The following is a 25,551-nucleotide window of genomic DNA, read 5'->3' on the forward strand; positions in this document are numbered from 1 at the left end:
AGGGATCATTTCAGCTTGCATAGCAAAACCATATCAACTCATAATAGGCAGGCATAATTATAAATTTCAAATAGTTTCTCATATCCCGAATTAACTTAATCGGAGTAATAATAATAATGCAAAAATAGACAAACGTCGTTTCCCCATATTGATGGGTCCAGCAACTAGCACTAAAGTGTAAAGAGCTGAACTTTCGCTTTTTTTTTTTTTTTTCTCTCTTAGCTCATCTTTTTCTATATTAAGAAAGCATACAAACAGCAAGAAGAGAAGCCTCTATACACTTTTCAAAGAGTGTCAGAGATTGAGATTGAGATTGAGCCAAGAAGATGATGAAGCATTTAGTGTTAGTTATTCTTTTGGCCGTTTTGGTTCATGACCATGTTCATGATGGCACTACTACTGTGGAAGCTGCAGGGGATGGTTTTGTAAGAACAAGAGGCATCCACTTTGTGCTGAATGGGAAGCCTTTTTATGCAAATGGCTTCAATGCTTATTGGCTTATGTATGCAGCTTCAGATCCATCTCAGAGGTACAAGGTCTCTTCAGCATTCCATGAAGCAACAAGCCATGGCCTCACAGTTGCTAGAACTTGGGCTTTCAGCGATGGTGGTTATAGACCCTTACAATATGCTCCCGGATTCTACAATGAACAAATGTTTAAGGTAAAGTAGTGACCAGAAACCAAACAAGTTGAAAATTTTCCTTCTAATTGGTTCAGTACATTACATCTTGTGTTTGGCTTTGAAGGGGTTAGATTTTGTTATATATGAGGCTAGGAAGTATGGTATGAAGCTGATACTGAGTTTGGTGAACAACTATGAGAGCTTTGGAGGGAAGAAGCAGTATGTGAACTGGGCCAGAAGTAAAGGGCTGTACCTTACATCAGACGATGATTTCTTCAGGAGCCCTCTTGTTAAGGGTTACTATGCAAACCATGTCAAGGTGGTTGTTATGTCTTTGTGTTGGTTAAACTTGTATGTGCATGCTATCATGCTGAATTCCTCATTGTACTTATTTTTTGTTTATTCTAATTTTACATTGGATTTGTGTGAATTATCTTGCACAGACTGTTCTTAACAGATACAACAGTTTTACCGGTATTCATTACAAGGATGATCCAACAATCATGGCCTGGGAACTCATGAATGAACCCAGGTGCACTTCAGATCCTTCAGGCAGGACTATTCAGGTCAAATACTTTTTTTCTTTTTCTCTTTTGACTTTGGCCTCATTGATAGGGCTTCTTCAAAAGTGAAATAACAAATCACGGGCCAATTTCATGGGAACTTGATGAGCTAACTACTTTGACTTTAATTCCGCTATTACAGGCTTGGATCACGGAAATGGCTTCCTTAGTGAAGTCCATAGACAGGAACCACTTATTGGAGGCTGGTCTTGAAGGCTTCTATGGTCAATCAACACCCCAAAGGAAGAGAATGAACCCTGCTGGCTTCAATATTGGCACAGATTTCATTGCAAATAACCGCATCCCTGGCATTGACTTTGCAACCGTTCACTGTTACCCCGACCAATGGTAACTAACTAAACAAAAACATACAAGTTCATGAATCACATTACACTATCCACATAACTGTTTCATCTTTTTGTGCATGGAAAGGGTATCCAATTCGAATGAGCAGTATCAACTCTCATTCTTGAACAACTGGCTCAATGCTCACTTCATAGACGCGCAGTATGCTCTGAGGAAGCCAATACTTGTGGCAGAATTTGGAAAATCGTTCAAGGACTCAGGTTACAACACCTACCAAAGGGACCAGCTTTTCAGTACCGTGTTCTACAAGATATTGGCTTCCGCCAAGAGAGGAGGACCGGCAGCAGGAGCACTCTTCTGGCAGCTTCTCACGGAAGGAATGGAGTCATTCCAAGATGGTTATGGCATAATGCTGGGGCAGCGTTCTTCTACTGCAAACATGATTGCTCGGCAGAATCACAGGCTGTACCTTATTCGCAGGATTCTTGGGAGGCTTGCGAATATGCGGCGGTGGAAGAGGGCCAGGGGAAACAGAAGGTCTGGTGGAAATGGGGGTGGAAGTTCAAGAATGGAATTGCCTCAGTTATTGAATTAGTGGAAACGCATATTCAACGGTTTAATGTGGATTTCAGTGTTTTCTATGGGACATGTTTTAAGGATTTGGTTTGTTGAATTGGTTTCTCTCTTAGAGATGAATCAGAATCGGAATGCTGTCCATCCAGGAGGGTTAAACTAGTTAGGTATATGTTATACAACTCTGGTTTTGGTCGTTTCTGCTTCTCCTGTATAATACTTAAGTGGTTCTTGATGTTTTAAATGGCTTGTACTTGCTTCTTAAGCAAAACCATGAGATATAAATGTAACACTGATGTTAGTTTTGCAGTTTATTGTTGCTTCTTAGTCTTAGGCATTGCCATATTTGAAAGGATAAAAATACAAACATGGAGAAGTGAAAGTAGTGGTAAAATGGAGATGCATATTTTTATGGTTTTAGGATTTCAACAAAACTAAACAAAAAGAAGCCATTTTTTTCGATTGACTAGGTTACAACTTACAACAGAACTTAATATTACAGCAGAAGTAGCATCACCTTGTCCTGACTGCACCTTGTCCTGACTGCACACAACCAGTGACGCACCTAAAGTGATGAGAAAGCTTTTATGTGACTTTGATTGGATACCAACTTTGAATAAATGTTGTTGAATTTTGGACTCTCTTTTAAATGTTTTTTGGACTTGGTCTCATCATTCTGAAGCTGAGCAACTAAATCCTTGCACATGTACCACAAAGGTCATGACTCATGTGTTTCACACCTTAATTACGCACTTCAGTCAATGTTAGTATGTACTAATCAAGAAGTGTATTTTTGGTATCTAAACAACACTGATATTTGAACAATAACCTTATCTAAATTATTCAGGTCCCTCCCCATTAATCAAGCCAATAAGTTTAAGAAAATAAATCACATAATAACAACATTCACACATTTCGAAACGATTTAAGTATACTGCTAGTCCCCTACTTGTCAATAAACTCATCATAATGTAGTGGCAATAATTCAGTAGCTTTTGGATTAATACTCATTGCTTCTAACTAGTATTGTCCTATCTGAAGAGGTTCAATCTTGATAAACAACTAAGTATTGCCCTCATTGCTTCTGCTGGTATATAACAAATACTTCAATCTTGATATACAAAATGATATTTCATTAACCAACACAATTTAGTGCAATGCTACAACAGGTTTAGTGTGGTTTTAGTCATCTTTAAGCCAATGACGGATCACAAATACAACAAAACAAATGCAAATTCCTATAGAACCCGATAAACCAATGATCCTAACAAACAAAGAGGATTGATATGCATCCTGAATAAAAGCATTCCATAGCCAATACCACACAAGAGACATAATGGAACCAATTGTAGCCCCAACAACCACCTGGTTCATTGTATGAAGTTGTTGTGATACCCTTAGGTACGACTGGAAACACACAAGAACATGCATCAGAAACTCAAGATACCAAAAATATTAGTTGCCATCATTACAGTAAAACTCGGATATTTCAATGCTAATTCATATGAATAGCTTATATTAGATAAATTCATATTTTAAAAAGTTCTTTACAAGTGTCAATGGATAAATATGTTTGTGCATTCTGAATATAAATGCAAATAATACAATGTTTGAATACATATACTGAAGGTTTCCAAGCTTATATGCTTTCCTTCGTTGAGATCATTGCAATATGGAAACAATAACATGACATAAGTCATCAACTAGACAAAAGGCAGACCTCAGTGTCATGAGTAAGTCTAGAATATTATTCAGTAATTATGGAACGGATTGGATCAATAACATGAACAATTATATCAAGTCATCTACTTGATGCACCTAATGGAAAGAGTTAATGAATATGGTAATAAGTGTAATCATTATGAACAGAAAAAAGGCGCACCAATAATCAGAGTATGAACTATATTGCCAAACGGAAATACAATATACTTACAAAATAAGAACCACATGTCAAGTACAGTCCACTGAGGACAATGCTGTAAACATTTAGCCCAAGCAATTCTACAGCTGCAGCATGATAAGAGAAACAAACACATGTTTATAGTGAATCAGTACATAGTTTATGCTTTGAAAAGTAGATAGAATGGCATATATATATATTGAAAAAAATTCTTCAATTTTGAATCTTCCATAAAGATAATGGAACTATTCATTTCATGAAGTCAATACAAAAACCACAAAGGCATAGAATTAGCCACTTCAAATGTTAACAATATACAAAATTTAAAGACAATATACGCTAGAGATGCACTTACTAAGCATACTACAAGCCTATGTAAATTCTTTGATCTATTATCAATATCAAAATTAACAAGCGATACAAAATGCATAAACCAGGCATACAAGTGTGACAGGAAAGAAAAATATCAGTAAGAGGAATCACTTGAGAAAATAAAGAAAAAGACAACAAAGAATATGGATTGTGCGTGCGTAGATGGCATCCCAGGGTCAGATTTCAGGGCTGAAGGACGTTCCTGGTTCAGTATATTTTTTAGCAAAACAGAGAGGAACGAATTCAGAATAGACCCTGCAAAAATCCACAAGGCTTCTTCGATATCATGGCTCCAAAGAATGAAACCACCAAAAGAAACAGCTACTATCCACTTGCTCTGCAAACAAGAAACAACATTACAATATCCATTATCTTATAGAACTATAACTTATAATGTTAAATCATCCTCAATAACCAAACCTCGAGACAGGATAAAACAAGTTTCTTGTCCTTTACAATTGGTTGAATCACCCAAAACCATACGAATTACCAAGAAAATTATTGGAGGAGGTTAGGAAGAATAACAAACCAATCGATTGAGCCTGGGTTCTATGTCACGGAACAAAATGTTGGGCTGAACCTCAGTTGAGCCATCGATGAATGATTCTTGTTCGAACACTTGCTTGATATCATCCCTCTCTCTATCTCTGAAAGCAGAAGGTTGTGTGAATTCATTCATGGTGTTGGACGATACCCAGATTTTATTTCCTCCAAGAAAGTGTGTCCTGGTAACAGCCCCGCCAAAAAGAACTGATCTTGAAGCTGAAAACGTGAGGGCAAATGAAGTGTTTTTCTTGAATGGGTGTGTGTGTCTAAGCAAAGTGGTTCTCGGGAGATGGGAAGAAAGATTGTGGGAAAGGGCGGTGGTTGTGGGTAGTAGCGCCATGTGAGAGGGTATTGCGGAGCTGCAATGTTGGGAAGAGAAGACGAGCCATCACAAGAAGCTGCTATTAAACGAAGGAAGGTAATCTAGGAACACACAATGGTCTTGTTCATTGATAGGTTCAGAAAAGTCCAAATAGGGTGTGAATACCCCAAAATCCAAACAGGTACCTGTCTTTTAATTAATTAAATTAATCCCCTAAACTAAATTAAAATTTAGCTAACATGTAGGGGTGGCAAAACGGGTCGAACTCGTCGGGTCGATCTGTAAAACCCATTTTAGTTGGCGGGTTTAGGCAGGGCGGGGCGGGTTGGGGCGGGCCGGCCCGCTTTGCCATCCTGCTAAAATGTATGTTTAATGAAAAATGTTAGGTTATTAATTTTTTATTAGAGTAATTATCCAAATCAGTTCCCACGAATTTTAAAAATAGACATTTTAGTTTCTAAGAAAAATTAATACACGAATCAATCTCAAGGTTTTACTCTAATAGATAAATCAGTCCCCAGTTTATTTTCTGGCAGAGTAATTACCCAGATCAGTCCCCAAGAATTTTAAAAATAGACATTTTAATCCCAAAAAAAATTAATACACAGACCAATCTCCAATGTTTTTCTCTTTTAGACATAACAGTCCTCTGTCAAAAAAATAAAATAAAATTATTATTATTATTATTATTATTAATAATTACATAATAATATTGTACCATAATTTTTTATATTTTTTGAACAAAAGTAATAATAAATTTATTCATTAGATTTTTATGTATGTATTTATAATATTAATATATAATCACTAAATAATAATAATAATAATAATAATAATAATAATAATAATAATCAATAAAATTATTAGAGATTATTCTACAAAAAATTTAAAGTTAAAATTGTTTGATATTTTTGTATTTAATATAATAAAAAAATGTCCTATTTTAAAAATCATGTTTATATTAAAAGAAAATATTTTAATTTAGATTCCAAAGTATTATTATTCACTTTACTTATTTCTAAGAAAAAAGAGTACATTATTATTATTATTATTATTATTATTATTATTATTATTATTATTATTATTATTATTATTATTATTATTATTATTATTATTATTATTATTATTAATTACATAATATTATTTTTTTGAAATAAAAAACTCAACACAACAAAGTGGAGCATCAACGTCTCAACAGAAAAGTACTAAACAGATAAAATAAACCAATTCCTAATCATCTTCGACAAAAGCCATCAACAACCCAAAAGATCAAATATCACTCTACTCTTTATAACTCTTAATCGACCTGTTAACTACTCTTGCAACACTTGATTCTTGATTCCTGAAAATTCTGTCATTCCTTTTCAACCAAATGCTCCAAATGATAACAATGAAACCAAACTCACCAATATTATATTAATTTGACTGCACGATTGACCCCTTGAACCACGTAAACTTACGATCATTCAGCTCTATATCCACCAGTTCGATAAAGCTGTTAACACACTAACACCTTTTCTTTCTTCCAACTGCACAACCTCATTGAAGATACCCATGTAGCAAAGAAGAACCTGACATATTTCAGATAAAAAACTCAACTATTCCCACACAGCAAGCTTCTCTTCCCTTGTATGCACACCATACACCAAGTAAACAGCACAAATAAAATTATTGTTTGTCAATTCCCCTTCTATACACAATCATCTCTCCCCTTTATAACAATTACTCAACTAAACATCATAACATCCTATATTATTAATAAACCTCCAGAAGCACCTTTCGATCCCACAAATTCCAAACTCACCGCATCATTACCCCAAAATTGCACTACATCAAACTTAGAAATCACCTCCTTCTTTATCTCTATCAATCATAATATATTCACATTATTTTTACTCTTAAATTTTTTTACCATTTTTCACTTTCCAACACCCCATAAACCCCTCATATTCCACAAACTAAAATCATTTAAAAATTTTATTACACACCTTATTTCGGTTTTTAGGGCGGCACCTTCTTGCTTTCTCTTTTTGTTTTACTTGCCTTCTTTTTTGTGCCAATACTTCATTCTGAGTTTGGAGAATAGCCATAATATTCTCATCCTCGTCATATAAAATAGCTCCTGATTCGACAGCCAGATTCTAAGCAGCCCTATTTTCAACCATATCTTTATCCCAACTTCCTCCGTGTTCATCTTGATTAGTTTCACCGTTTGCATCCTGCTCCGAGTCCTCCGAATCTTCCAAGTTCCTTACAACCCTTTCATCATCCAACCCAATTTTCTGCACCACTGTATTCTCATCCTCTAAATCTGAATCTTGCACTGCATCACCCCTCATCAAACATATGCTAACATGCTGCTTACCACTCTCATCCAAACTAGCATGGATCTCATTAACTACACTTGGTGGAATATTTTTTTCCAATGTGCTGCTCGAACAATTTTCCGCACCTCCGCCAATCTCTTTTCTGGCTTGATTCTGCTCGTTGGGTGTATAAGGGGCTTCATGCTCCTCCCTGCCCTCCACCCCCATCAAGTTCAGCGCGGACATTATCACCTCTGCCACTAGCCGCTGACTTCCACACTACTCCCAGATTTGCCTCATCGGCGCTGTTCACCGTGTCATCAACCCCGCGAACTCCATGACTAGCCACGCTCCTCTCGTAACCGTTGACTGTAGCAGCCAGCAAGGAGGCCCTTTTAAAACGCACAATAACGTACTCTCTGTCGCACCACACAGCCAGTTCGCCGCCACACGCCACTAACATATTAAGCCTTATATGCTTCAACTCATCCCCAACTAAACTTTTGTTCAACACCAGATCAACCCCTTCTTTCCGTTTATCCCCGTATTTCCAAGTCTCAGTTCTTTCAGAGATTGCTTCGTTGCTAATTGTTTGAGATCCCATAGATTCTGCACTCACCATAACTGCCGGATATATCAAAGGATTATCCGTTCGCGTTTTCAAAAAACCCTCATGCCACTCATCCAAATTCTCAACAGCAAATACCTTTCTATCCTTATCATGCTCTGCCTCCCGTAGCTCATGTGGCATCATTACCACCGCATCCCATCCCACCTCCAACGGTTCCCTTTGAATTCCTAGTTCTTCACTTCTATGGTGTTCCAAGACAACTCTCTCTTTCTCGTTCAACTCAATATTATTTTCTTTGATTTTTTCTTGTTTTCCATCAGAAGACTCACTGACATCTTCATCGTGTGTAGTGATTTTTCCCCGGACATCAATGCTCCTCCTGTACTTAGCCTCACCCACAAAGATCTCTTTGTTCCTTAATTGCATTCCATTCATCTCCTTGATGGCCTTTAATGCACCTCCTTTTGTAGTATACCTGATAAAAGTAAACAGATGGATCCGGCCATATTTCTCCTTATGTGCCAAATAGATGTCATTTATCCTTTCTGTCCACTTGAACATATGAAACAATTCATTCTTCGAAACATTGCCAGGTAAATTATCCACAAAAATTGTGAATGATTCACTCTCCAATCGGAGATACGCCTCCCTATTCCAAATCTGTGGATCTTTTCCAACATGAGATTGCCTAACTTTACCCCGCCTTACATTAGACATAGATAGATTATAGAGTACCAGGAGTACTTACTCTCATACTTTTATTGAAGCACCATTTTGTCAGTCTTTTTTTCTGATTGTGTCCCGGACGAGGTTGTACGGCGCGGATGTAGTGGCTCTCCGTGGCTAGGACGGCTTTAGGGTTTTCAAATTCAAAAAACCAAATTTTTGAAATAATTGCATAATATTATTATTAATATTTTTTATATTTTTTGGACAAAAATAATAATAAATTTATTCGTTATATATATATATATATATAGTCACTAGATAATAATAATAATAATAATAATAATAATAATAATAATAATTGTAAGACCCAGAATTTTCGAATAAATCTTATTATAAATTAATTTTAATTCATTAGAAATTTTATCTTTAGGAATTATTTTATTAAAGCTAATTAAATCAAAAATTAAATCAGGTTTTGATAATTAATTAGAATTTTACCTAATTTTATAATTATTGAATTATTTGCTATATTTAAATTTCAAAATTAGTAGTTATTGGATGACAAGAATATTTATGTGATTTAATTCAAATAATTGATATTTCTATGATTTAATACTTCAAGTTTTAGAAATAAAGAAAATTAATCTTATTATCTTATAAATTCAATTAGAGAATTTGATTTTAAACCAATTAGTATTTTAATACAACAAATAATATTTTAAAATAATTTTGAAGATTAAAATTAGATTTCAAATTAACATTATATACTCTAATTTGATTAAAAATAACTAAAATCTAAATTAAATCCTAAATTGCTAAAACAAAACCATAAGCCTAATTTTTATAAACACTCACACTCACATCTCTCAGTTCACACGCACACACAGCTGCACCCCTTTCCCTACCCTCACTTACCCACAAAAATCCCATCAGAAGGAAAGAAAGAAAAAAAAAAGAAAGGGGAAGAAGGATGGGAACCGAGGAAGGAAGGAGAGGGGGGAGAAGAGTGAGGCGGCGCGGTGGGTGTCACTGCCATCGTCGCCGCCGCTGCTGGCAGAGGAGAGAGGAGATCTGAGAGAGAAGGAGAGTGTTGCGTGGGAGCCGCTGCGTCGCGTCACCGCTGTCGGATCTGTCATCGCGCCACCGAGGAAGAGAAGAGGAAGACCCGTGAGAGAGGGAGGGGAGGAGGAGCTGTTCGCACCGCCTCCGTCGTGTCACCTGCACCGTCGCCACCATTCGTCGCGCCGCCACCACGCTGCGCCACCATCGTCATCATCGCAGGCTGCTGCTGCTGAGCGAATGGTCGTCGCCGCCTCTGGGTCCGTCACCGTCAAGGCTGGTCGCGGGTAGAAAAAGGAGAAGAGATCTCCGTTGCCGCTGAGCCAAACGCAAGAGAGAGAAGGAGCCCGTGGGAGAGGAGCTTGTTGCCGCCGCTGCCATGGCTTCCTTGCCGTCGCCGTGGTTAGGTAGTCACCGGAGGGAGCCGTCGTTGTCAGCGCCGCCATCGGGGTTACCGCCGCTTCTGCCGCCGGAGAACACCTCTGCCGGCACCGAGATCTACCGCTGGTAAGGTTTTAAGTTGGTTTTTGTTTCCTTTGAATTTCCGGGAGCTCAATCATCGCTGTATGTTTGTTTCAGTCGCCGTTGCCGGAGTTCTGATCGCCGCTTCCGTTCGAGGTGGCTGCCGGAGCTGCCGCCAAACCGGTTCAGCGACCGCCGCTGTTTCATTTTCTTAGTTCGGTAAGTATTTATGTTCCGGAAAATCGTGTTAATATTCTGTTATGTTTGGTTATAAACTCTGAGGTTCTGGTAACGTAGGGTCGTGTTTTGAGCGGTGCATGTCGCTTTTAAGTTGCTGTGAGTGCTGCGAAAATGATCAGAGACTGAGTTTGCGGTTGCTGTTGATTTCGGGTTAAGAGAAACGGTTTCGTTGGCGCGTTTTGAGTTATGGTTTCGACGAGTCGAGGTAGGGGTTTTTCTTAAATTCTATTTTATATTACAGAGTTGTTATAAATAGATATTGACGCAGGAAGATATACTTTTGTGATTATATTTGTCTTGTGAATGTGATGGTTTGTTAGACTGATTTATTGGTTGCTTGATTGCTTGAGTGAAGTACGGTTGTTGATAAAAAATAGGTTTGAAAAGTTATTTACTTAATTATTATGAAAATTGGTTTTTCTTGGTTTGGAGTTAAAGCGGTTTGATTTTGAGTTGGTCTGATTTGAGAATAATTTGATATGGGAGCTGGTTCAACTCTGGAAAGTGATTGAAATTTAGAAATGGTTTGAGAAATGTTTGGATGGGACCCAAAAAGGGTGGCAGTATCCGAGTTTTAGAGGAGATGCTGCCGAAATTTTATAAAATTAGAAACTTCATTGAAAGTAGTTATTTTAAAAAAAAAAGGTTTAAGTATTATATGATTTAAAACTACCTCATTTATCAAAGGAAGAGTTATGTTTTGGATTGAGAATTGTTAGTGAACGAAATGGAAAGAAGGATGATTGAGAATTTTCTCTGAAATATGGTTTTTGAATGAAGTTGGAAATGAGGTTTGGAATGATGAATGATTATGATGTTAAGAATGTTGAGATATGATCTTTGAATTATTTATATGGCTTATGAATTTGAAATATCTGAGATACGAGGTTCCCTGGATTAAGTGTCGTGGCTTGCCACCACGTGTACCAGGTTGAAAACTCGATACTCTGTTGACCCTACGATGTAAGTGTGTGACCGGGCACTATATAAATTCCCGGGAATGTTACCCCCATTGAGTAATATTGATTATTTGAGAAAAAGCTATGCATAGACTCTTGGGGATGCACGTCGGGGGACAGTCTAAGTACAATTCAGACTTGTCGGGTTGGCTGGATAACCAACAGATGAGCCTCATCAGCCATAGGACAGGCATGCATCATATGCATTTGTATGCTTTGCTTGGGTTTTGAACTTGTTTTGGTTTGCCTAATTGCTAAACTGTTCTTAATTGCTACTTGAACTATTTGCTGTAACTGTTACCTACTTGTGTTTTCCTTGTCTGTTTTGCCTGTGATTGTCCTGGCGTGCTACATTTGAGAATGGACTTTGGTGCTGAATTAATGATTGTGTTGTTTGATTGCGAGGTTGGTTTCTGATTGAGATTTTTCATATAAGAAAGCAAAGGTTTCGGATTTTTGATAGATTAAACGTTTCTTTGAAAAGGTTTTGAACGATTACCTACTGGTTTTTAAAAGATTCATAAGGCAATGATAATCACTGAGTTTGAAAACAGTTTTTTTTATTAAATATCTTCTTATGACAACTTTGAAACTCAGTGGTGAGACCGTGTGGTTAGGTTCTCACCCCCCTACAGCTTTACCTTTTCAGGAACCGGAAGAAGCGTTATGAAGAGTTACACTGCGTTTGGCTTATATGTTGTTGTATTCATTAGATTATTTTTCTTCCCTCGTCTTTGTTATTACAAGTTTGTAAGAGGGATAGGAATTCTATGTTTTATATGTATAATATAAAGTTATTATGTAAGGAGTCTTGTATATGAATCTATGCCTGCTTGTTTATTTTAGATGAAGTATGTATTTCCGATTTATAAAGTGATCAGCGATACAATGTCGAGTCACAGGCTCCTATTTTATTATTTAGTATGTAAAGTAGTCGTAATACTTCTTGCTATCAGAGTGGCGTAGCCGGAAGCGTGACTACTGATAGTGAGGGTGTTACATTATGGTATCAGAGCGGTCTTTCCTGTAGAGCCTGAGAAATGGACCGATTATGCTTCAATTGCATACTCTGAGTGTCTGTCATGTTATAGGTCTTGTCCGAATGACGAGAATCAGAGTTTTATGCACATGACTGTCTTTTGATTAACGCTGTTAGCTTACTATTGCATATCTGTTGATATTAAGTCTGGCCAGCTTAATGTTGATGGCTTATGTGTACGGTAAAGTTAATGGGTTATCATGGACAAAGTGGAATTAATAAGCGATGCGGTTCACGGGTTCTGGGAACGTTAGAAATTAATTTTTGAAGTTAGTTCCATTTTGACGTATAATTTTGTTCGTGTCGCGTAGCTTAATACACCGTTTTCTCTTTTATTGGTTACGTTGGAATTCCTTGTTCTAGATTTTTCCTTTTAGAATATGATTCGACTCTGTTCCTAGCGATACTTATTCATTCTTATATATATATATATATATATATATATATATATATTTCTGTTTGATTATAATCCTGATTATTCACTTGAAATCATTTGGAACCTCTACCCTGATGTTGCTCATATTTCTCTCTTCGAATCATGAGTTTTTTTTCTTTGAGTTGGTTTTGAACTTGTTTCGCATGACAACGGTCTTTAATTCTTTGACAAACGTCAAATGTTATTTCTTGATTAGTTTACACTGAAGTTAGGTGCTTTAATCATGCCACATGATGCGTGTGTTGCTTATTCTTCGATTTATTATCTTTTTCGCTCCCTGTTTCAATTCTTTTTGGAACCAGATTTGATTATCCATCATTGTTATTATTTATACATTTCTTCATAAATTTTGTATCCTTTTATTCGATCTTAAATCTGTTCTAGCGTAACACATAATTTTTAATACTTGTGTGATTTGAAACCGTGAAAGTTACGATTCATAGTAAGCTAATTGTGTGATTTGGTTCTTCTACTTCACCTTCTACAACTTATGCGTATTTTGCCCAGGTTACAATTTTTTATCCTGTTTTCCTTTAAATGAATAAAGTACTCTCCTTGGTAAAAATTTCGAGTTTGTTTTGGTATGAGATAATAATTCTAGTAATATTCTTTCGAAGTTTTTGTTTCGAAATCTACATTGAGAAAAGTTTTGATCTTTTTATTCTATTTAATCTTGTCTATAACCATTCTTTGAATTCTGGATATAACTATCTCTGATCTTACATGTACTTTCCTACAAGAAATAAATAAATCCTTTATGTAGCTAAAGACATACTTGTTTTTAAGGGTACTATCTATACTTTTATTAACTATATAGGAACACTTTACATTAGATTTCTTTCTTTGAACATAATTTGATTCTCCTCTAATATTTACTCAAATTTTTATATATGTCTTTACTTGATTATGTACTCTAAGATTCTTGATAAGCGGTTCTTGCTTCTGTTCTAGTTAATTGACTAACTTCATATAATTTATTTTAAATTGGATTATTTTGACGCAATACCTTATTAAAACTTCTTGTAATTATTTTGGGAAAGTGAATTCATTCCTTCATAGGGTTATAACTTGATTTTTCCTTTCAGTACATCTTCCTGTTTTTATACATCCTTGCTTATCTATAATTTCAAACATTTCTCCAAGTTTTTGTGAAATACCATTTTGGTTGCTTATTCTTCTTTATCAAAATTTGTATTCCTTTGAGTAAACTTCAAACTTATTTTGGTGTAACATACCACTTTTTATAATCTCGTTCTAAGATTTTTGTTTTGGATTTCATTGGAAAAAAAAATTTCAATTCAGTTCTTTTGCTGGATTCTATTTGTAGCCTTACTTTAAATTTCAATAAAATCGTTTTGGAACTTCGCATATATTCACTATATGAAGCTTTAAAACTTTCTTATGCAAACGAAACTTACTTGTTTGTAATATACCAAGTATTCTTTTATTGACTAATTTACCTCGGACCTCCTCTTCTGAATAAAATTTAAATTTTTATGCATATTCTTGTTTGATTATGATCTTTTAAGATTTTTCAACATTTTTAGTTCAATTAATTTTTATTATTTCAAGTTTTACACAAATAATCTAATTTAACTTGAATTCGATTTAACATAACTCAATATTTACGCTTCTATTACCTCACTTGAAGGATATTTATTTCATATCTTTTCTTTTTAAAATGAGAAATCATACTTTCTTAAATATTTCCATGCTTTTGAGTTTTGCAAATGATGTCGTTAGTTCAGTCATTCCTTTCTTGTGAACTTAGTGTTCCTTTGTTCTGGCTTGAACTTATTTCAATTTAAATCATCACTACTTTTCTTATTTCTTATGGAGTTCCTGGATTCAAATTTCCTATTTAGATGCAAAAAGATTTTCTTTCCAGAACATTCTCTCGTGCCTGTAAATCGTTATTTAGTTGCAATCTTATGCATCCTCTTGAATTTATACGAATTTTATCCTCGTCAGCATAATCTTTAATCATTTCTTTTCTATGAAATCTCATATTTTTTCGACTCAGCTTGGATATGTTAAAAACTAATACGCAGATTTTCTTCTTATTGGTCCTATTGAATTTTTTTTTTATCCAAGGGTTATCCTTGAAATTATCAATTGATTCCTTTCTAGCAAACTTCATTGCTTGAGCATCCTTGTTTACCTGCAATTGCATTTATTCTTTCAAATTCTCGCGAACGCGGCCCTTGTCGCTTTTCTTTCTTTTTCATGGTTTATTATCGTTCTGAATATACTCGAGATTAGTTTTGGTATCTTGTGTAACCGTTAGACTTAGTAAACGACACATTAGTCCTTTAGGACAGGTTTGGTGAACGCAAAAGGTGAAATTCGTAAGTGTACGACGTTGCAGGGAGTTGTGGAACCTTATTTCATGTGAAAGAATTTTGTTGATGTTGGGTTTGTGACCATTAAGATTTGCGAAGTGTTGACGAGGTTGAAAACCTTCGGATGAGTTACTCAATGAAGTACGGTTGAGAATAGTGGAGATAAGTTATGTTGAAGTTTGAATAGTTGAATCTCTGAAGTTGGTATGAGATCAGTAAACGGACATTAAGCACATCGTTTTAACCCCGGCTTATTTTATAAACTTTTTCCACCTTACTTTACCATTACATGTCGAAACATATCATCTTGTACATCAAGCCTATCTTGTAATTTCTATTTCACATCATACTTATACCCTTTAAGTTTTTATGCTATATGAAAATTCTGGTATTTGAAGTGATATAAAAATCTCTTTTATTTTGTATCAATTTTCGAGGACGAAAATTTTTATAAGGTGGGTAGGATGTAAGACCCAGAATTTTCGAATAAATCTTATTATAAATTAATTTCAATTCATTAGAAATTTTATCTTTAGGAATTCTTTTATTAAAGCTAATTAAATCAAAAATTAAATCAGGTTTTGATAATTAATTAGAATTTTACCTAATTTTATAATTATTGAATTATTTGCTATATTTAAATTTCAAAATTAGTAGTTATTGGATGACAAGAATATTTATGTGATTTAATTCAAATAATTGATATTTCTATGATTTAATACTTCAAGTTTTAGAAATAAAGAAAATTAATCTTATTATCTTATAAATTCAATTAGAGAATTTGATTTTAAACCAATTAGTATTTTAATACAACAAATAATATTTTAAAATAATTTTGAAGATTAAAATTAGATTTCAAATTAACATTATATACTCTAATTTGATTAAAAATAACTAAAATCTAAATTAAATCCTAAATTGCTAAAACAAAACCATAAGCCTAATTTTTATAAACACTCACACTCACATCTCTCAGTTCACACGCACACACAGCTGCACTCCTTTCCCTACCCTCACTTACCCACAAAAATCCCATCAGAAGGAAAGAAAGAAAAAAAAAGAAAGGGGAAGAAGGATGGGAACCGAGGAAGGAAGGAGAGGGGGGAGAAGAGTGAGGCGGCGCGGTGGGTGTCACTGCCACCGTCGCCGCCGCTGCTGGCAGAGGAGAGAGGAGATCTGAGAGAGAAGGAGAGTGTCGCGTGGGAGCCGCTGCGTCGCGTCACCGCTGTCGGATCTGTCATCGCGCCGCCGAGGAAGAGAAGAGGAAGACCCGTGAGAGAGGGAGGGGAGGAGGAGCTGTTCGCACCGCCTCCGTCGTGTCACCTGCGCCGTCGCCACCATTCGTCGCGCCGCCACCACGCTGCGCCACCATCGTCATCATCGCGGGCTGCTGCTGCTGCGCGAATGGTCGTCGCCGCCTCTGGGTCCGTCACCGTCAAGGCTGGTCGCGGGTAGAAAAAGGAGAAGAGATCTCCGTTGCCGCCGAGCCAAACGCAGGAGAGAGAAGGAGCCCGCGGGAGAGGAGCTTGTTGCCGCCGCTGCCATGGCTTCCTTGCCGTCGCCGTGGTTAGGTAGTCACCGGAGGGAGCCGTCGTTGTCAGCGCCGCCATCGGGGTTACCGCCGCTTCTGCCGCCGGAGAACACCTCTGCTGCCACCGAGATCTACCGCTGGTAAGGTTTTAAGTTGGTTTTTGTTTCCTTTGAATTTCCGAGAGCTCAATCATCGATGTATGTTTGTTTCAGTCGTCGTTGCCAGAGTTTTGGTCACCGCTGCCGTTCGAGGTGGCTGCCGGAGCTGCCGCCAAACCGGTTCAGCGACCGCCGCTGTTTTATTTTCTTAGTTCGGTAAGTATTTATGTTCCAGAAACCCGTGTTAATATTCTGTTATGTTTGGTTATAAACTCTGAGGTTCTGGTAACGTAGGGTCGTGTTTTGAGCGGTGCATGTCGCTTTTAAGTTGCTGTGAGTGCTGCGAAAATGATCAGAGACTGAGTTTGCGGTTGCTGTTGATTTCGGGTTAAGAGAAACGGTTTTGTTGGCGCGTTTTGAGTTATGGTTTCGACGAGTCAAGGTAGGGGTTTTTCTTAAATTCTATTTTATATTACAGAGTTTTTATAAATAGATATTGACGCAGGAAGATATACTTTTGTGATTATATTTGTCTTGTGAATGTGATGGTTTGTTAGACTGATTTATTGGTTGCTTGATTGCTTGAGTGAAGTACGGTTGTTGATAAAAAAAATAGGTTTGAAAAGTTATTTACTTAATTATTATGAAAAGTGGTTTTTCTTGGTTTGGAGTTAAAGCGGTTTGATTTTGAGTTGGTCTGATTTGAGAATAATTTGATATGGGAGCTGGTTCAACTCTGGAAAGTGATTGAAATTTAGAAATGGTTTGAGAAATGTTTGGATGGGACCCAAAAAGGGCGGCAGTATCCGAGTTTTAGAGGAGATGCTGCCGAAATTTTATAAAATTAGAAACTTCATTGAAAGTAGTTATTTTAAAAAAAAGGTTTAAGTATTATATGATTTAAAACTACCTCATTTATCAAAGGAAGAGTTATGTTTTGGATTGAGAATTGTTAGTGAACGAAATAGAAAGAAGGATGATTGAGAATTTTCTCTGAAATATGGTTTTTGAATGAAGTTGGAAATGAGGTTTGGAATGATGAATGATTATGATGTTAAGAATGTTGAGATATGATCTTTGAATTATTTATATGGCTTATGAATTTGAAATATCTGAGATACGAGGTTCCCTGGATTAAGTTCCGTGGCTTGCCACCACGTGTACCAGGTTGAAAACTCGATACTCTGTTGACCCTACGATGTAAGTGTGTGACCGGGCACTATATAAATTCCCGGGAATGTTACCCCCATTGAGTAATATTGATTATTTGAGAAAAAGTTATGCATAGACTCTTGGGGATGCACGTCGGGGGACAGTCTAAGTACAATTCAGACTTGTCGGGTTGGCTGGATAACCAACAGATGAGCCTCATCAGCCATAGGACAGGCATGCATCATATGCATTTGTATGCTTTGCTTGGGTTTTGAACTTGTTTTGGTTTGCCTAATTGCTAAACTGTTCTTAATTGCTACTTGAACTATTTGCTGTAACTGCTACCTACTTGTGTTTTCCTTGTCTGTTTTGCCTGTGATTGTCCTGGCGTGCTACATTTGAGAATGGACTTTGGTGCTGAATTAATGATTGTGTTGTTTGATTGCGAGGTTGGTTTCTGATTGAGATTTTTCATATAAGAAAGCAAAGGTTTCGGATTTTTGATAGATTAAACGTTTCTTTGAAAAGGTTTTGAACGATTACCTACTGGTTTTTAAAAGATTCATAAGGCAATGATAATCACTGAGTTTGAAAACAGTTTTTTTTATTAAATATCTTCTTATGACAACTTTGAAACTCAGTGGTGAGACCGTGTGGTTAGGTTCTCACCCCCCTACAGCTTTACCTTTTCAGGAACCGGAAGAAGCGTTATGAAGAGTTACACTGCGTTTGGCTTATATGTTGTTGTATTCATTAGATTATTTTTCTTCTCTCGTCTTTGTTATTACAAGTTTGTAAGAGGGATAGGAATTGTATGTTTTATATGTATAATATAAAGTTATTATGTAAGGAGTCTTGTATATGAATCTATGCCTGCTTGTTTATTTTAGATGAAGTATGTATTTCCGATTTATAAAGTGATCAGCAATACAATGTCGAGTCACAGGCTCCTATTTTATTATTTAGTATGTAAAGTAATAATAATAATAATAATAATAATAATAATAATAATAATAATAATAATAATAATAATAATAATACACATTATTATTATTATTATTATTATTATTATTATTATTATTATTATTATTATTTAGGGATTATATATGAATAAATGACCATTTGTATCCATAAAAGATGAAAACACTGACATATGTACCCACACTAGATCGAAACTAAACTTGTACCCATGTAAGATGCCCTCCGTGTGACAAAAGTACCCTACGTGGCACTCCAACCCTCCAAAGACAGGGTACTTTTGTCACACATAGTGCATCTTCCGTGGGTACAAGTTTAGTTTCGATTTAGTACGGGTACATATGTCAGCGTTTTCATCTTTCATGGGTACAAATGGTCATTTATTCAGAATATTATATAAATACATGCATAAAAATCTAATGAATAAATTTGTTATTATTTTTGTCTAAAAAATACAAAAAATTATGGTACAATATAATAATAATAATAACAATAATTTTATTTATTTTTTTTAGACGGAGGACTGTTATGTCTAATGGAGAAAAACATTGGGGATTGATTTGTGTATTAATTTTTTTGGGGACTAAAATATCCGTTTTTAAAATTCTTGGGGACTAATTTGGGTAATTATTCTGCCGGAAAATGAACTGGAAACTGATTTGTCTGCCGGAATAAAATCTTAGGGATTGATTTGTGAATTAATTTTTTTTGTAGACTAAAATGTCCGCTTTTAAAATTATTGGAGACTGATTTGGGTAATTACTCTTTTTATTAATATTAATCAGTATTTTAAATTAATACATGAATGTTTAGAATTTAAAATTTAATCGTTAGTAGTTAGAGTTAATATTAATCCGTATTCTTTGTAGAGGACGAGAAAGAGTTGGATGACGCATAAGAGAGATTTTGATAAGCTCGTCCATTTCTTGAGAATCCGATTCCACTATTAAAAATTTGGTTTCTTTACTCCAAACAATTTCTAGCCCCACTTTTATAGCGTTAATTTCAGCTTCTATGACCTTTGCATTATCTAATCTTCTAGCAAATTCCCACACCCAACCACCATTTTCATTCCTTAAAAATCCAGTACAACTCGTTGGCCCAAGATTTTCTCTGAAAACCCTATCAATGTTTAGTTTGTACTAATTCTCCGGAAGAATTTTTCAAGAGATCATTCTATTTCTTTTATGGTCTTCCCTATGAGTCCCATTAACGATGATCTTGTTCTCCTCCATTATCCTCCTGATTCTTAATAATTTGACTTTCTCTTGATGTTCCTTATTATAGTGTAATTATTCATTTCTGAACTTTCATATCATCCAAATTGTCGTCATAAAAACGTCCTTCCATTTCAAATTCTGGTCCCTCTCAACCCTTATGGACATATTAAATAGGATCCAGTATCTCAAATTTAATGAGAAGAAACTTTAGGTATATTGCAATTTAATGCACGCCATCCAAATGATAGAAGCCTTCGGACAATCCCTCACCGCATGGAGAGGGGACTCAGCTTCCACATTACAATTCATATAATTGGGATTATTCTCCTGTTTCCATCTAGCAGTTCTAGATAAGGTTAATAAACCATTATGGACCAACTGCCAGGCAAATATCTTAATTTTCTGTACCCCTTTTCATTCCCAAATTTTCTTCCAAATCAGGACTTCCTCTTATTGCTGTTGAGCCAGATTACTATATGTATGTTTGATAGTGAATTCTCCTTTAGGATTTAGTCTCCACATCAGCAAATCTTCCCCTTCCTCTGTTCGTGGTGGAGAGCATTTGAGAATTTTGGTAACCATGTCATTTGGTAGGAGGATGTTAAGTCTATTCACATCCTACTTCCCATTAGAATCTATATATTTATTAAAAGACCAGTTGATTTCCTCCTGAGTCCTCATAGGAGAAGCCCAATCCTGTAACTTGATTCCCTGTTCCATCCAATCATCACTCCAAAAATTAATCTTCTCCCCATCGCCAATTATGTGCCCAACATTCTGGATCAGAATTGGCCAAAGTTTACACATACTTTTTCATAAGGGAGAGTCCCCGTTTTTTGAAGTACAACACTGCAGTAGATTATCTCCATGACCATATATACCAATCATAACCTTTTCCCATAAAGAGTTCGAATCATTAATCAAATTCTATCCTCGTTTGAGAATAAAAGCCTCATTAATAATACTCAGATCTCGAAAGCCAAGGCCCCCTCTATATTTATGATTTTGAATCTTTTTCCACCTCACTATATGAGCTCCCCTTCTATTACTGTGATGGCCCCAAATAAACCCATGTTGAGCTTTTTCAATCTCATGACAAATACTTTTTGGGATTTGAAGATGTTGCATAGGATAAAATTTCATGAAGCCCAATATCGATTGCGCCAAAGTTATCCTTCCCGCCATTGAAAGGCACATGGATTTTCACCCCTGCAGTTTGATATTCACTCGATCAAGAATGTGACTAAAATTGGCCTTCTTTGCTCTGGAATTTTGGATCATGGCCCTTAAGTATCTTCCAACTTCATTTATGGCTGAAAAACCACTCACAGAGATTATGCTATGTGACATTCTTGGAGAAATAAATGTTTGTCTTTAAATTATTCACAAGGTGTCCCGACGCCTCGCAGAAATCCTTAAGAATGGCCATCACATTTCTCAATTGATCATCGCTTGCCTCGGCAAATAGAATAAGATCGTCTGCAAACATCAAATGCGATATTAGCGGACCCTCTCTTCTGGCCTGCATAGGATTCCACCTGTTTCCCTCAACCGCTTCCAAGATAATATGCGACAACATATCCATACATATAACAAATATATATGGCGAGAGCGGGTCGCCTTGTCTAATTCCACGCGAAGGAGTGAAGGAACTCGTCTGTTGACCATTCCAAAGGATAGAGAATTGGTTTAAAGTAATACATTGGATGATAATACTCTGAGGTGTTGCGATATACCAAACTCAATCAAGGAATCCCTAATGAAGAACCAGCTTAATCTATCATATGCTTTCATCAAATCTATCTTGATCGACATGAATCCTCTTCTTCCCCCCACTCTCCTAATGGAATGGACCATTTCTTGAACTATTACAATATTGTCATGAATGCTTCGCCCTGGAACAAAACTAGACTGGAAAGGCGAGATGCGGTCTTTCAAATAAGGCTTCAGCTTATCAACTATGATCTTCGAGAAACTCTTATACATCACGTTGCACAAGGAAATGGGACGAAACTGGTTCAGGAATTCAGGTTTATCAATTTTTGGAATGAGCACAATCATGGCTTTGTTTAAACATTTCACCTCCTCAAGAAACCTCAAAAGCTGATGAATAACTTGTTCCATCTCCTTGTACACTATCTCCCAGTTATGTTGATAGAAGATGCATAGCATCCTATCCTCTTCTGGAGCCTTTAAAGCACCTATGTTAAAGAAAACTCTCTTAATATCTTCGCTACTAGGGTCCCTAATCGACTCAGCAACAATGCCTTTCCCAACTGGGGGAAAGGTCTTCAAGCAATTAATTCTATCTCTTATGTTTTGCTCATCAATAAATAAACTCTCAAAATAACATAATACCATGTCCTTCAAATTTTGATCATCTTCTTCCCAACTCCCATCTTCCCTCCTGAGACACATAATTTTGTTTCTACGTCTTCGAACCACTATTTTTAGGTGGTAATATTTTATATTCCGATCCCCATCTTTAATACATATTGCCCTAGATTTTTGGATCCAAAGTCTCTCCTCCTGCTCAAGAGTTTCTGCTAATTGACTTTGCAGATCGCTCTCCAAATCTTCAAGACTACGATTCCTTCCATACGACTGACACTTTTGAATACCATATGATGAGATGTCATCATGTCATATTTTTCTATGTTTTTTCATACAAGAAATTGATGATTAGTGCTTAAATATTGCATTCTTTTGTGCTTAAATGGTATATTTTCTTGATCTTTTGATTTTATAAATTTTGTAAGAAATAAGAAGAAAAAGAAGCAAAAGAGCACAAAATAAGCTAAAAAAAAAAAGATTTTTGGAGCACACTTTGAAGTGGAGCACGCTTTAGAACCTTAGGCCACGCTTTTAAAAGCGTGGCCCATGACCATGATAAGGCCAAGGAATGAACGCTAATGGCATTACTAATTAATGCTTATGCATGCATTGAAAATTTATGCCATGCATTATCATAAAGGCATGCATTTATTTAAGAATGCATTAAATGAATGCATGCTACGTTGGCTTAATTCATTAAATGAATGCCACGGCCATGCATGCATAAAGCATTTAATCATTAGTGCTACTTGGAAATGAATGCATTATTTAATCAATGCCAAGGCGTTAAAGTAAAGCATGCATCTAATTTAATTATATCATCATCAACCATGTATTGGCATCATTATTTGAAAATGGATGGAACAAAAGCTTAAAGCAATAAACACTAGCGCTACCTTCATAATCAAAACGGAGCGCCCAAGAAGGGAGCAAGGCAAAGCGCTACTTCAAGGCAAGCATTCATCAAAGGAGCGCTCCGTTCATTGTTTTCACTTTATCGGGTTCCTCATGAAAAAAAAAGTAAGGCGCAATGTCAAGGAAAGGTAGAGCCAAGGATCGAACCAGGCACATACAAGGGAGCGCCACTTTGCTTAACTTCAACTAAGCGCTATTGCAACAAGGAAATTGCCAACAATTGAAGTCACAAGGGTCGAAATGGGGACCTTGTCCAAGGCAAGAGAGAGCGCTACGTGAACTTAGTTCACTGAGCGCTATGTTTCATGAGGAAATGGATCAAAAGGAGGCCACCATGGTTCGAAGGGGGAGTCCCACCCAAAGCTAGTAGCGCTACGTTATCTAAGTAAACTGAGCGCTATGAAGAATGCTTCTCACGCATCAAATGAGCCAAGGCACAAAGCAAAGGGAGCGCTGCGTTATTGCACTTAACCGAGCGCTCCCTTGGAAGTGTCCCATGAACCCATTTTCAACCAAAAGCCAATTCGGATCCACTCTTCTTCAAATCAAAAGCAAGCAAAGCCCGTGGACATCACTCAAAGGCACAAGACACAGAGAAGCTAGATTAGGAATTTCATTTTGTAATTTGTTTTTAATTTCATTTTCATTTTCATTTTGTATAAAGCCTATAAAAGGCATCAGTTTCATTTTCAAGAGGAGGCTGGCTCTACTAGAGAGCAGTAGGAGTAGAATAGAGAGCTCTCTTTTAATTTTCCTTTTTGAATTCTAGAGATTTGAGATCGGATCTGAGATTGTTTCCTATTTTCATTTTCTTTCTTCTGCAACCTTTGCTTTCTGATTCTGGGTTTGTGAACTTTGATTGAAGAATTCTTTGGAGTTCTTCCTCTTGGAGTTCCATTATTTTTCTGAATTTAAGAATTAAAGATCTGATCTCAATTATTTCTTTAAGTTTCAATCTGAAGCAAATTTTCACTTCTGATTTTCAATTCTTCTGCAATTTTCATTTCTGCTTTAGAATTTCTGCAAATCTACTTCATCTCTTACTTCTCTGCACTTTACAATTCCAGTTTTATTTTGAATCCTAGTTCCCAAATCCTTTATTCTTCAAGCAATTTAAGTTTCTCAGCAATTTAGATTCAAGCAATTTACATTTCTTGCACTTTAAGTTTCATGCAATTTACTTTTCTTGCAATTTAAGTTTCAGCTCTTTTACTTTCTTGCACTTTAAGTTTCTGTCCAATTTACTTTCTGCACTCTACTTTCACTGTAATTTACATTTTGTTGCTCAATTTCACCCAATTCACCAATGTTAGCTTGACTAAACTAATTACCCACTAAAGTTGCTTGATCCATCAATCCCTGTGGGATCGACCTCACTCTTGTGAGTTACTACTACTTGATGCGACCCGGTACACTTGCTGGTGAGTTTAGGTGTCGGAAATCCGATTCCAACCTATCAAGTTTTTGGCGCCGTTGCCGGGGATTGATTTAGATCAACAATGATTAAGTGGGTGAGAAGCCTAGATCAAGCATTTTCTTTGTTTTCGTTCTCTGATTTAAGTTGATAGCAAGGTGTTTGAGTTATTGCCTCACTAAGAAAATTTTCTCTGTGAGATAAATTTCAAATTTCATTGGTGTTGTGTTTTACAAAATTCAAATGGAGTTCAACTCATCTTATGATCAAACAAAGTTTATGGGATATTACCCACCATCACCAATCTCTAATGGTGGCTGGGAATATCACCAAGAAAATATAAATTCTGAGCACTCCAATCCATGGAGATTTGCTTCAGAGACACAAGATGAGCAAGAGAGTCATATGGGATATTTTCCTCTACCACAAAATAATGCAAGTCGTTATTCTAATGGTGGCTGGGAAGGGAATTCTAATGCTCCATATGATATTCATCCAAAGATATCATCACTTGACCATGCTTAAACAGAAAGCCCCTTTCAAAACTTGCCACCCACACAAACTTTCATGAACCAAAGGCTCTCAAAACTTGAGACCATGTTTGAAAAATATCAGGAGGAG

General features: G+C 36.2%; 2 protein-coding genes and 1 long non-coding RNA gene across 3 annotated transcripts; 2 read left to right on the forward strand and 1 right to left on the reverse strand.

Annotated features, from left to right (window-relative positions):
• On the forward strand, window positions 1–2,379 carry LOC112749471 (mannan endo-1,4-beta-mannosidase 7). The gene is made up of 5 exons (XM_025797722.3): window positions 1–662; window positions 748–942; window positions 1,067–1,189; window positions 1,329–1,534; window positions 1,619–2,379. The coding sequence occupies exons 1-5, from the start codon at window positions 327–329 to the stop codon at window positions 2,085–2,087; spliced, it is 1,329 nt and encodes a 442-aa protein (XP_025653507.1). The 5' UTR covers window positions 1–326; the 3' UTR covers window positions 2,088–2,379.
• A 798-nt stretch (window positions 2,380–3,177) lies between these two features.
• LOC112749472 (lipid phosphate phosphatase epsilon 1, chloroplastic) lies at window positions 3,178–5,380 on the reverse strand. Its single transcript, XM_025797723.3, has 4 exons — window positions 4,867–5,380; window positions 4,449–4,674; window positions 3,999–4,072; window positions 3,178–3,472 (listed from the first exon to the last, which is right to left on the reverse strand). The coding sequence occupies exons 1-4, from the start codon at window positions 5,221–5,223 to the stop codon at window positions 3,248–3,250; spliced, it is 882 nt and encodes a 293-aa protein (XP_025653508.1). The 5' UTR covers window positions 5,224–5,380; the 3' UTR covers window positions 3,178–3,247.
• An 8,608-nt stretch (window positions 5,381–13,988) lies between these two features.
• LOC140179590 (uncharacterized) lies at window positions 13,989–18,958 on the forward strand. Its single transcript, XR_011873152.1, has 2 exons — window positions 13,989–17,359; window positions 18,749–18,958. It is a non-coding gene; the product is annotated as an uncharacterized lncRNA (long non-coding RNA).
• The last annotated feature ends 6,593 nt before the right edge of the window (window positions 18,959–25,551 follow it).

The sequence above is a fragment of the Arachis hypogaea genome, chromosome 15, assembly GCF_003086295.3.
Source record: "Arachis hypogaea cultivar Tifrunner chromosome 15, arahy.Tifrunner.gnm2.J5K5, whole genome shotgun sequence".
NCBI lineage: Eukaryota > Viridiplantae > Streptophyta > Magnoliopsida > Fabales > Fabaceae > Arachis > Arachis hypogaea.

What these genes read in the sequence shown, in the direction of transcription:
- LOC112749471 (XM_025797722.3), top strand. Translation starts at nt 327, where the DNA reads ATGATGAAGCATTTAGTGTTAGTTATTCTTTTGGCCGTTTTGGTTCAT. An exon ending in CTTCAGGCAGGACTATTCAG is followed by an intron (nt 1,190 to 1,328) that starts GTCAAATACTTT and finishes CCGCTATTACAG; the next exon opens with GCTTGGATCACGGAAATGGC. An exon ending in CACTGTTACCCCGACCAATG is followed by an intron (nt 1,535 to 1,618) that starts GTAACTAACTAA and finishes GTGCATGGAAAG; the next exon opens with GGTATCCAATTCGAATGAGC.
- LOC112749472 (XM_025797723.3), bottom strand. Translation starts at nt 5,223, where the DNA reads ATGGCGCTACTACCCACAACCACCGCCCTTTCCCACAATCTTTCTTCC. An exon ending in AACCCAGGCTCAATCGATTG is followed by an intron (nt 4,675 to 4,866) that starts GTTTGTTATTCT and finishes TCTTGTTTGCAG; the next exon opens with AGCAAGTGGATAGTAGCTGT. An exon ending in TGACATGTGGTTCTTATTTT is followed by an intron (nt 3,473 to 3,998) that starts GTAAGTATATTG and finishes GTGTGTTTCCAG; the next exon opens with TCGTACCTAAGGGTATCACA.